Below are 13,216 nucleotides of genomic sequence, written 5' to 3'. Positions count from 1 at the left end.
TAACACGGTGTGTGAATCAGGATTGTCAATTAGGTAAACCAACAATCTGTACAATTCAATCCTTAATCGATATTGTTCTCTCAATAGAGAATATCCGTAAATCTATATAACAATCTATGTATCTAAGCTATGTAATACATGGCTAAGCTATATAATATTATAGTCTTGTAACATACATCGACAACAATCAATAGACAAACATTTCATCTAAAATTTCAAACCTCAGGAAATTAAATTCCTTGCAATTTGACACTTGATTATTTTTCTATTTTTTTTTTATAAATAAATTACTATTACATAGAATTAAAAAAAATCTTGTTAATTTTCTGATTACTATCTAATTTTTGCTCGAGTGGATTTTTCTAGGAAAAAAAAATAAATAACTATGTGGGGTGTTTTAAATACTTCAATTGTGTTTTCATGATTTTGCAATTGATTCACGTTAAATTGTGATAAAAAAATAAGAATGAATTTTTTAAAAAAGATTTTCTTCATAAAGTTATTATTAAAATTTGTCGAACTTAGATTTGTCGAACTTATGTCAAACATAGATATCTGATAATATATATAAAGAAATAATAATATAGAATAAATAATATATAGAATTGCTGAATTGTTTGGTTGAGGAGGTCAAATGTCACATGGTAATTCAGCTGTACCATCAAGCACTGCTCTCGTCTGGACTTGAGGTCTTGAAATTAATTATTTAAATTTATAGAAAATTATTGACAATTAAAATTTTCATATATATTTAAGTCATTGTAACGCGCATTTTTAAGAATAGATTTCAATTTTTTTTTTAAATGGTGAGCTTATTTTATGTACAGTAATATTAGTGGAATATTTGTTTGTTCAAATTTAAATGTGTGATAAAAAAGGTGATTTAAATATATCTAAAAAATATAGTATTTAAAAAAAAAAAAGTATATGGTGTTTAGGTCAAATACTTCCTACCATAAAACGAGTAAGGAAGGCCTCACTCGTTTTATGTCAGGGAGTATTGGTCCTGAACTGAAAATCCGGTCAATAAAAACGTTGTCTCCAACATCTCGAAAAAGTCGATTTGGATTTTCATTGTAACATGGAACACTATGATAGGATTGGAACTGGAGACCTCAAGCATAGTAGGCAGAGCTCTTGCCTACTTGACCATTAGGTAGCTCGGTACTTGTTAACTATAATTTATCTACTTTCTATTACTGCCACCTCTTATCACCATTATTTATTTTTTTCAAAGAAAAATATCAAAAAGAGTCGAAAAAATCAATGATCAATTATTCCAAATTATCTCAAATTAAATTCAAATAAATAATCATTTATAAAAGTTTATTTTTACTTATTTAAAATTTGTATACATAATATTAATATGATAATGAAAAAAAATATTATTATTTCGATAATAGTGACAAATTAATTTTTTTCTACAATAAAAAATTACGTAGTTGTTTTTTTTTTTAAATGATTCAAATCGCGTTCATTTCAATTTGCGTTGTGGTTAATTAATTTTTTAACCGGAACAATTTTTCATGTCAGCCCGAGATTGAAAATCAAAAGTCGACATGAATTTTTACTTCGATCTAAATAAGATATAAATATATCATTATTCATAATCATCCAACAAAAAAAAAGCAATTGATTTGAAATAAAATTTTCACAAGATACATTTATGTAAAGAAAGTAGACAATTTATTTTGACAGTAATATTATTGAAAATTTTTAGAGGAGAATACTTGGATGGTTTTACAAATAAAATAAAAAAAGAATAAAAATACCAATAGGAGTTGAAACGAATTATAATTGATTAGCCCGATTTAGTTTTTGTTGAATGTTTTTGGGTATTTATACGTTTAGAAAATGTGGAAAATATAGAGAAAAAAGGAAACCATATTGGTAAGGTTGTACATACACAGCAAGGATAAAATATAAAAAAAAAAAAAAAAAAAAGGATTCACCACGTTGAATCTCGTCGAGTGGTTTTTGGCATTGAGCCCATTTTCTGTCGTTATTTGCCATTCGTTCATATGAACTCTTAGCCTTCTACATTGCTTTTCTTTATTTTTAAATTTTTTTTTTTTTTTTTTTTATCTATCACTTGGGTTTCCTTCCTCCCTGTACCTTTGACCCTTATGAAAAAACTCATTCGATGTGCCACAGACGCCAACTTGAATTCACAAATACTTTTACTACACTGTAAAATATCTTGTCACTTAAAAATATTGACAGTTTTTTATATTAAACATCATTTATTTTCCTTTTAAATTTTTTAATGGTTTTAATTTTTTTTTTTTTTTTACTATACACAATTTTAAAATATTAACAGTCATTATTATGATTATCAATTCAATCAAAAAATATTTCAATCAATATGTATTTTAAATTAAAAAAAGGAAAAAAAAAATTTAATTGATTTTATTTTGTGAATATTTATTTAGTTTAATTTTTTATAAAATATGTATTCTATTTTATTTTTTTTTGTGTTCAAATGTTATTTAAATTTTTCAACATTATAATGTTTTTTTTTTTCATATAAACTTTTTGACAAAATTAATTGTTAAATGAAAAAAAAAAAAAAATAAAAACAATTTATGCTGTTAATTTAAATTCCAAAAGTGGTTTTTGTAAAAAATTTTGATTCTCTCTTGAATGTACAATTATTAATTAGTCGAAACACCTGATTGTAATTTTTAGAATAAATTAAATTCCAGTATGTTGAATTATCATAAATGATTTATAAATTATAAGCCAATCATTGACAAGTATTTTCATGATAAATTAAACTCTGTTAAAATATTTCATCAGCAATAAACTTACTAATCAATATTAAATTTGAGTAAACAATTACGTAATATGCATTACGTAAATTTTAATTTTATAGTAAAAATGTAATTCGAGATTTAACTGAGTTGTTTTAGTTGACTTTGAGTATTTTAATGAAGGCTTGGATGGTTTGTTCAAGAGGCTGGATCTAGTTAATTTTTTATACGAGCCTTCTCATCTTCTTCTTCTTCATTGTCTTCATTTACCTTTTTTTTTTCCATTGTTTTTCCAACTAAACTAAAGTCTAAACCCAACTAAATTTTTTTTTTATTTTTATCCTTTTGTTATAGATAAAAAAATAAAAAAAAACAAATTACTTTAATCGATATTTTAAATGAAAGAAGATTTAAATAAGAACATTTTTTTTTTTGTTTCATTTTTGCTTGATTAATTAATTTCTTAATTTCCATTTAAATTGATATTAATTTAGTTTTCATTCGTTGAAATATTTGTATATTTATAAATAATTAAATTATCAATGCTAAAGTGATATGGCATATCTAATTGTATATGTGAATTCAGTAATGTGAACCAATTGTTTTGAATCGAAATTAATTAAGCTCAAGAAATTTCACTGTGCTTGAGGGAATATCTATTTTCTATTTCCTTTTTCATCTCTTCTAACTTTGTTATATATCTATACATTCACTTTGATTTCCCACATAAATACCATGGTATAACAATGAAATTTTCCAATGCTATAAATACCAAAATTGTATACTAGATTTTCAGTAAATATATTTCGAATTTTATAGTTGTTCAAGTGACAGTTTCGATTGTCAATAGAAATTTAAATATAAATTTGAAAAAAAATATTTTTCATTGATTCATTATCTCAATTTATTTTTGTTTGTAAATTTTTATTATTTTTAATTGTTGGGCTTGTTAGATAACAATGACAAAAGATAAATAAAAATAGTAAAAATAAAATTGTAAAATTGAATTTGGCATCAAAGTAAATGAAGACAAAATGGGAATTCAATTAACACGTCATTCAAAACCATTTTGCTGATGTTTTATTTTTCTTTTGTATGATTTTTTTTATCTACATGCGAATGTAAATGTTTATTTATTTTTTTCATTATTTTTTTTATTACAAATTGACGTTTTATTTATTTAAATATTTTTTTTTTTCCAATTATTTAAAGACTTGTAAATAAATTGAAAAGAATTATTGGCAAAATTTTAGTTGTAATATAGTTGTATTATTTTTATGAAGTTGTACTTTGACTCTAATATTTTAGCAAACATGTAAAAATTTTTTTCTGTCAATTTTTTTGAAATTTATATTTCACTGAAAATTTGGAATTTCTTTTTTTTTTCGATATTTCTATAAAACTCATTTGTCTTTTTTTTTTTTGATAGTTGAAAGAAGAAATAAAAGGCAATAATAGAAAAGAAATAAAAAAAAAGGAAAATGGATTTTGTAATGAGAGCATGAAAGCTCTTTTTCTCTTTGAAAAATAGTCTGATGAAAAATATCGAATAGAAATAAAAAAAAAAAAATTACAAAGCAAGTTTCATTGATGATTCATGATCAGTATATATTTATAAAAATCTGATCTACTAAAAAATTAAAATACGAAAATTAAAAACGAAATAATTATAAAATTTTTCAAAGTAAATAATAATAAAAAAAGTTTAAATTGTATATTTCCTCGTCAACAAAATGAAGTAACGTGCATAATTTATGGAAAAAAAAAAAATTCATAAAAAATTTATATAAATAAAAATTCCAATCACGTTTAACAAACTTCAAGATCACGTACAATAAATCCACATCTACAACATCGTACTATATATTTTATTTTAAATGTAAAAAAAATATCAACAAAAAAAAAAGCTCTGCAGTCTGCATTATTTCATGTCACTTTTATTACATTTATTAAAAAAAAAAAATAAAAAAAATAATAAAGAATATTAAATATTTATAAATTCAATTATACTAATGTTATTTTTAATTTTTTGAATTGGATTTTTTAATGTTTCTCTTTTATATGACAAAAATAAAATTGAAATTTTTTTTTTATTTTATGATTGTTCAGAGGTATTGTATGGATGTGTAAAACCAAATAGAAAGTATATAAAAAATATAAAATATATGTATAGAAATGAAATGAAAGATAAGGAAAAAAAAAAAAATTATCTGATGTAGAGTCTGCGATATTATTAGAGCATGATATAGTGGCAAAGCTTGCAAGCAAGATGCAAGCTTGACGAGACTTGCACGTTTCGCTGAGCATACGAACCGTTTTTCAATTCTTTCATTGACTATATCTATACCTATCAAGCAACCAACAAGCTTTTTTATCTAATACACTCAAATTTTATATATCTACATCTTTCTTCATTTGAATTTTTATATTTAATTTAACAATAATTTATATTTTTACAAATAATAATTCCAGCTCAATTACCAAGTATTACTCAAAAAAAAAAAAATTAAAAAAAGTAAATAGTTTATTTAAATAATGTACATGTACATTATTTTTATTTAAAAAAATTTTCTAAACTTAAATTTTATTATTATTTCATTCATTTTATTTATTATCAGCTTTTTTTTATTTTGATTTTTAATATTTTTTATTTATCTAATTTAATTATCGTTTTTTTTTTAAGATAGAAATATAAAATATATAGATATTTATAAATTTAGTTGGATCGTTTGTCGTTGTTGTATGCTTGGATAAATGTACTTGTAATTTGAAAAATGAAAAACTTTTATTCGACCATTGTCGAGGCATTAGTCTTACATATATTTTTATTTTATTTTTTTATATTTATTTATTTTATTTTTTATTTTTTTTCCTAGTGTACTTTTTTTTATTTTTTTTATTTTTTTCTTAGATAATAGTAAAGCAAAGAAGTTGACAGTTTTATTTTTTTATTTTTTGTGACAAGTGTGTGTATCTTGAATAACTTTATTTCTTTGCTTGGTTTCTTTATTATTTTTTTCAACAAAATGTTTGTATTTCGATTAAATTCGATATATAAAATCTGCTTGTTATTATTATTTTCATTACATTCAATTATTATCTTCATTTATTTGGTATTATTGATTATCATCTTTATATACGTATAAATTCCCCAGAGATACTGCAAACCAAAAAAAAAAAAAAAAAAAGAAAATAGAAAACTGTAAATTAATGGCAAATCGGATCAATAATGCTGGTCTCGTTTTTCCAAGTACACTTGATTCTACACTTCACAAATCATCGACCTGATAGTGAAATAAATTTGATTCTATACATTCATTATATTCGCTAATAAAAACACCAATAATTGACATATGAATTATAAAATTGTCAATATTAAAAATTCAAATTAACCATCAATATACAAAATAAATGAAAAAATATTTTTTTTCAATTAAAATATTGCAATTAAAATTATAATACAATTTCCAAGAATAAAAGAAAACATTTTTTATCAATTATTTGATACATTTTTAATTAATTATTCAAAAAAAAACAAAAATATTTATGAAAAAAAATTTAATGTAATTAGAAAAAACACCTATACATTTTTTTTTTTTTCACACAGAAAATTTCATTATATTATTTGAACAATTTAATTAATTAAATTAATAATATTAAATTATATATTATTATTAAATTTATTTAAAAAAAAAAAAAAATTAATACATTGATCATTTCAAAATATAATAATGAAGATAATTAACGATACTTCAGTTAAGTGTATAATTTGGGTTAGATGTAGGTCTTGGGTGAGTAAACTGCTGTCAGTTAAATGATCGATTAGTCATGTCACTCCAAAATACCAACACCATCACCAACACAATATCTATATATGTAAATTTATTCTCGAATAGACCCTCAACATAACAATAATAACGAAAATATTTTAATAAAAGTTTTCTAGGCTTATATATATAATTTTCATATGAAAAATCTCAATCCATCATTTCGCAACAAGTCAAATTATAATTTATATTTTCTTTCATCTCTTTTAATTTTTTTTTCATATACATATATACCTGAACGATGCGAATAAAATAAATCAAAAAGTAAAGTAAAGTAAAGTAAAAAAAAAAAAGCCTTTAAGATGCAATAATAATAAAATGTCAATAGGGGTAAAATAAAAAAAATAAAAATAATTCAGATGGAATTTGTGAGTTGAACCAATGCTATTCTGAGATTACGAATATTCCATGGATGAACGACGCTATTTGCTTTTCGTCTGTTGAAAATCTCACATTAAATTCAACGAGGATCGATAATGTCCTTTCGTTGTGGAGACACTATCACTATCTATCAAACACCCTTCTCTCGGGCTATATTCACCTTCTATTTTACCCTCATAAAATCCCCCCAATGATGAACACCCCCTTGTCCCTCCCCCCGCCTATTATTGGTCCACCTTCTATTTTAGCCAATCTACTTGTGACAACCCGCAGAAGAATGAAAGTGTCGATTAGCGATTAAACTGGCTAATTGTCGTTTCTAGCACAGTAACGATTTTCCATTGATCGAAATTTTTTTTTTTTTTTCGATTTTTTCGATTTTTTTCATAGCATGAAATAAACTTTTGATGAAAAAAAAAATTTATTTATTGTTTATTTAATAATTTAAATAAAATAACTAAAATAATTTTTATATTTTTTTTTTATAATTAATAATTTTTAATTGGCAATTTAAAAAAAGCAATTAATTTATTTTTTTTTGTACAAAAAATAAAAAATATTTGTAGAATATAAATTATATCATTTGAATGATATAATAAATTATTATTTTTATGTTTTACAGGATATGACAGAGTACAGATGTGAAAATGGAAAACCACCACTTTACGTGCCTCACAAATCAGTTACTGGTGTTATTGGCGCATCTTTCAGTGTCGTTTCCATAATGGTTGCTAATATTTTACGTCTATTTAAGGTAAATCAAGCTTATTTTATATATACTCAAATTTAGTGACACGTATCTTTATTCTTCTTATACATTTTATACTTTATTTATTATTTATTTTTTCAATCATATTTATAGAAACCTTCTTTCCATGTATTTTTTTTTTTTTCGTTGTCAATCGGTTACTGAATAACTACGTGCTTAATCTCAGCTCATGCACACCGACCTTTCAATTTCAATCGATTTTAAATTCAATATATATGTACATATAATACGTGTCCTTTTCCAAAATTTAAGCTCAAAAAAAAAATATATTTCAAATAAAAAAAAATATAAAATGTATAAAAAGAATATATACATATTTTTTTATTTTTTCCATTTTTGAAAAAATTGCATCGAGTGGAATACTATACAATTTTATTTTTTTAACTTTTTTTTTTTAGTAAATAAGTTATGTCATATCAATATATACATGTATACATGTATGAGAGAAGAGATTTCGAACAAGTTTTTCGTGTGAGAATAAAGTTCAAGTCATGTGTCATTTATCTTTTGTTAAACTTATCCCTCGTATATTTTGTATACACACACACTCACATTTATATTTAATACACACATTAATAAACCAAAAACATGATCCTATAACTTTGTATAAACTACGTGACAAATTTTGATCCATGGCAATTTCTGAAACAGCAAAAAATTTGCTGTCTCTTTTATGTGTCAATCAAAATAATAAAAATATTTTTTTCAATATTTTTAAAATTTATTTTAAATTTATTAAAATAATAATGAATTGAAATAGTTATATTCATCATGTCATTGAAAAGATTGAATAAAATACGAATGAATAAAATACTAGATACTTTTTTTTATATCATTATTTTTTATTCAATTTATAAAGTTATCTATTTTTATCATATTTTAAATTATATTTTATTTTTTTATTCAATTTATTTTTTGCATTGAATAAACATGTTGATTGGTAAATAAAATATATATTTTCAATTGATGATAAATATATACTATTATATCTTTTTATATAAGATAAGATTTATTTATTTATCTACTTAAAATTTTATGGATATATATTTCATTAAAATTTCAATACAAATACTTGTGTTTTTTATGGTATTTAATTGTATATTTACACAGCTGGTGTAAGTTGTTTGTGGTTTTACTTGAAAATCCGTTTATCGATTTCAATAAATAACCTGGGAATTCAAGTACAATAGCCATTTGTCATTTAATTATATAGTTAATATTCTTTTTATAAAAAAAAAAAATATATGAAATTAAATAATGTATAGTAAATTACAAACTAAAAATAAAAATACAAAGCTAATTAATTGATAAAAAAAATAGATAAATAAATAAATAGATCGATATTCTTGTAGCAACAGAAAAAAAATAAAAAATCCCTGACACTGCAGTCTATCATAAGTGCTAATTATTAAATAACAATCTTGACTTTGTTGTTGTTTAAAAAAAAAAAAATAAACCACAATAGAAAAAAGTTTGGCTCATTAAAATCTGGGGAGTTTAGTAGTCGTTTTTTCATTTTATTTTTGCATTTTGATTGACGATTATTTTATCTCAAACGTCAATACAAAATTAGTTGAAAATAACTTGCAAAGAAATATTAAAATCAATAACTTTTTCAAACTAAAAGCTAATTAATCCAAAGTCAAAACATTGACAGGTCTTTGAGTATTATTTTTTTAATTAACTTGATTAATTTTTACATAAATTTATATTAAATTTTATGCTGGTATAGTAAGAACTACAATCATCCATTCTAATTGCACTACCTTTGAATACTATACTTAATATTCAGCTAATCAAACAACCTACAATTCTATAAAAAAATAATAATTATTACAACAATATTGAATGAAAAATAAAAAATGAAAATTCAATTTAAACAGTAGCATACAAGTAAATAAAGTTAAAATATACTATTTTATATTCCACTGACATGTTTGCAGTAGTTAAGATATATTTTACACACGTATCGTCTCGTCAAGATAAAAAGCTATCAAGTGAAAAACGATGAAAGTAAAAAAAAAACATGTAAAAAAAAAAATGATTCTTCTTTAAAAATGTCTTCAACATCTTTTAGTATACAGTGATGATGATAGAGAGACAGTCTGCTTTACACAAAAAATCTCAAAGAGCAATACATAAATATATTATTTAAAAATCGACATGTAAAAAATGTTATGTCAAGAATGTGTATACAAATTTTATGTAAGATTTTTTCTGCAAAATATAAAATCACATTATACAATCCATTTAGTGTTTATCTTTGTTATTTTATAACATTTTTTATTTGTAAATCAATAAACTCTTAAAGTAATGTTCTATATAAAAATTTTAGTGTCTCATTTATTACTAGCTGAGTAATGTGCATATTAATACTGTGTTTGTGATATATTTCACAAACAAACTGTATATAATAATCTTCATTTGATATATACATGGAAAATACACGAAACACACTAGAACAATAGAAGCATAGTCTCGCAATTCTCTTGGTCTCTATTATCATCATTGTCTTTTACTTGATAATAATCCCTTTGGGTATAATATAATATATATTTTACATGAAAATTTATTACGCAATTGGCTCAATCCATCAAAAACACGAAATAAATATAAATACATTTAACTCAAGTTTAAATTATATTTTCTTTTTTAATTTTCAAAATTTATAAACAATTGTTTTTAATATTATTTTGTTTTTAAATTAACAATTGTTTTTGTTAATTGTTATTAATTAATTAAAAAAATATACGCAGTTGTTTTAAAAGAAAAAAAATAAGAAAAACACTTGTATAAATTATTAAATTATGTATTGTTAATTATTGGCTTTTGATTATTTATTTATTTATTTATTTATTTATTTATTCATTTATTTATTTATAGATACCACAGCTGAGTTACGCATCAACAAGTACAGAATTATCAGAGAAAAGTAGATTTGAATATTTCAGTCGTGTTGTACCACCAGATAATTTTCAAGCACAAGCTATGGTTGAAGTTGTTCATAAACTTGGCTGGAAATATGTTTCAACAGTTGCCGTTGAAGGAGATTATGGTGAAAAAGTACGTTAAATAATAACAATAATAATTTTCTAATTATTATAATTAATTTTTTTTTATATTTACATTTATATTTGTGTTAAATATAAGTACATTTTCACGTGCTAATAAAAAAGATAAGAAAAATATTTATGATCATCTCTTAGTTTAATTTTGTTTTTTATTTTTTTTTTTTTAATTAAGTTTTTAAGCTTGGGTATTTATCGCACGTATTGTTTTTTTTGTTTTTTGATAAATTTTTATTAAAGTGGTAATGTTTATCTAAGACCTTGATAATTATCTTCAGTATAGAAAAAAAAAAAAATATATTGTTTTTTTCGGAGGGTTATTCATTGACTCGCACCACTTGATATTCTGAATATATTAAATTTTTTTATATATATTTTTTTAAAAGGATATTTGATCAAACTGTTTGGTATTATTATTATATTTTTTAATAAAATATTTCAGTCAATATTTCGGTATTATTATAAGCTGATGAAAATATTATGAATCCTTAGAAAAAAAATAAATAAAGTTTATTTAAAAACTTTTAAAATTATTATGCGTTCAAACAAAAGTTAATAATAATGTACTTTGTTTGAAATATGATCAATGAAAATATTAGATTTACCTAGAACCCAATGTAATCATAAATTCAATTTTTAATTTTTCCACAACAATATTAAAGCTGCATACTACAAATTACTCAGAATTCCTTGTAAAATAATTTTTTAAATTTGTTAAATTAAAAAAGTTAATAGTCAAGATAATAAAATTATACGATATCACTGTCATAAACTTTTATTTATTTTCATCTTTCAGTAACTAAAAAGTAAAAACCACATGAAGATCTTTTTTTTTTTTCCATCAGTATTAAAGTTGAGCTTCTTTGGTTGATTTTCTTGAATTTATGAATAGGTAATTTTCTAATTTATCGTTTAATATTCCGACAGGATTATTATATAATCCTGAGCTTTAAAAAAATAATGTCAACCATTTTACTAATATAATAAAATGTTTTCAATTGTTGTAAAAAATTGTCTAGCTTTATTTTTATGAAAAAAAGCTTTTAAATAATTTAAAAACAATTAACAATAGTTGAATATTTAAATAATAAATTGTTTTTTTTTTTTTACAGGGAATAGCAAGCTTTATTGGACTTGCAGCAGACTACAATATTTGTGTTGCAGTGAGTGAAAAAATATTACGAAATTCTCGACCAGAAGATTTCGATCGTATCATAGAAAGACTCAATTCAAAACATAATGCACGTGGTGTCATTCTGTTTGTTGATGAAGATAATGTAAGGTAAAATAAATGACATTCATTTTGTAATATATTTTTCATATTTAAACTTTAACATACAACTATATTGTTGTACATTATATTTTATGATGTTATATAAGCTATGATAAATGGTGTACGTGCGTTTGTTATCATTTCAAGTTTTTTTTTTATCAGTAAATATGTGTGAGTAAAAAAAAAAAAAAAAACATGTTCGCTTTTCTTTTACAACACTCTTTTTTAAAGTGGTAACGAGCTTTGCTTCTATCAAGCTTTTTTAATTCTTTTTCTTTTTTCACTCTCTATTTACTTTTGGTACATGATGAAAAAATAAAATAAAAAAATATATAAATACTGTCTTGGATTTAAACTTTAATAATTTATTTTTAAAACTTTTTTTTTTTGTTTGTTTTTTTTCTGAAACATCTTCATCACCTTACTGAATTTCCTTAGTTTTTTATAGTTCTTTTTCGGTCAACTTGCTCAGGATTTGAGCACTGAAGTGTAGATTTTTTTTTTCAATGTAATTTTATTATTTTTAAACTTTTTTTTTTTTTTTTATTGTCGACAAGTTTTTGTTGAGTATTTATCAATGGTTTTTGTGAAAAGCTATTGTGATACCGTTGTGGTTATGACAACAATAAAATTATTTTTTAAAAATGGATAAAAATGAAAATATATATTCAAAGTTTATTTTTTAAAAAATCTATTTTTTTATACACTGTGAATTTTAAATATTTATTATTATGTTTTTCATTTATTTGCATGAGTAGATGGATTTTTTTTTCCGTACAAATATTTTAATTATAAAAAATTAAAGCACACAACGAAAAAAAAAAAGGAAAAACATTTTTTTTAATTTTTAAATATCCTTCCTTATCATTTGTTATTGTTATCATCCTTTTTTTTCTTTAGAAAAGACTGTATTGTTTTTCTTTTTTTTGTGTGTATTTTACTTTTGGCTTACGGGCAAGTTTCACTGTATATTTTCACCAGTACAATTTCCATCATTTCTGGTCTGAGTCTCATGGGTGTTTTCAAGCATCGCTGCACATGACGGTTTTTTTCCAACTAACATTATATTTATCGCCAAAGAAACAGTTCATAAATAAAAATAAGTCAACGAAAAAAAAATTTTTAAGTAAAATATTTCTTTCTTC

General features: G+C 22.3%; 1 protein-coding gene across 1 annotated transcript in view; it reads left to right on the top strand.

Moving 5' to 3' along the window:
- Window positions 1-13,216, top strand: part of LOC122857640 (metabotropic glutamate receptor 8-like) — a 35,194-nt gene that overhangs the window by 11,486 nt on the left and 10,492 nt on the right. Inside the window, exons 4-6 of the mRNA XM_044159906.1 lie at window positions 7,584-7,715; window positions 10,614-10,793; window positions 11,911-12,080. Of these exons, the coding sequence (XP_044015841.1) occupies window positions 7,584-7,715; window positions 10,614-10,793; window positions 11,911-12,080 (482 nt within the window). The remainder of the gene's footprint in view (window positions 1-7,583; window positions 7,716-10,613; window positions 10,794-11,910; window positions 12,081-13,216) is intronic.

The sequence above is a fragment of the Aphidius gifuensis genome, linkage group LG5 (assembly GCF_014905175.1).
Source record: "Aphidius gifuensis isolate YNYX2018 linkage group LG5, ASM1490517v1, whole genome shotgun sequence".
NCBI lineage: Eukaryota > Metazoa > Arthropoda > Insecta > Hymenoptera > Braconidae > Aphidius > Aphidius gifuensis.
Note: the sequence above shows the minus strand (reverse complement) of the source record. Positions and strands in the feature narration are given on the sequence as shown.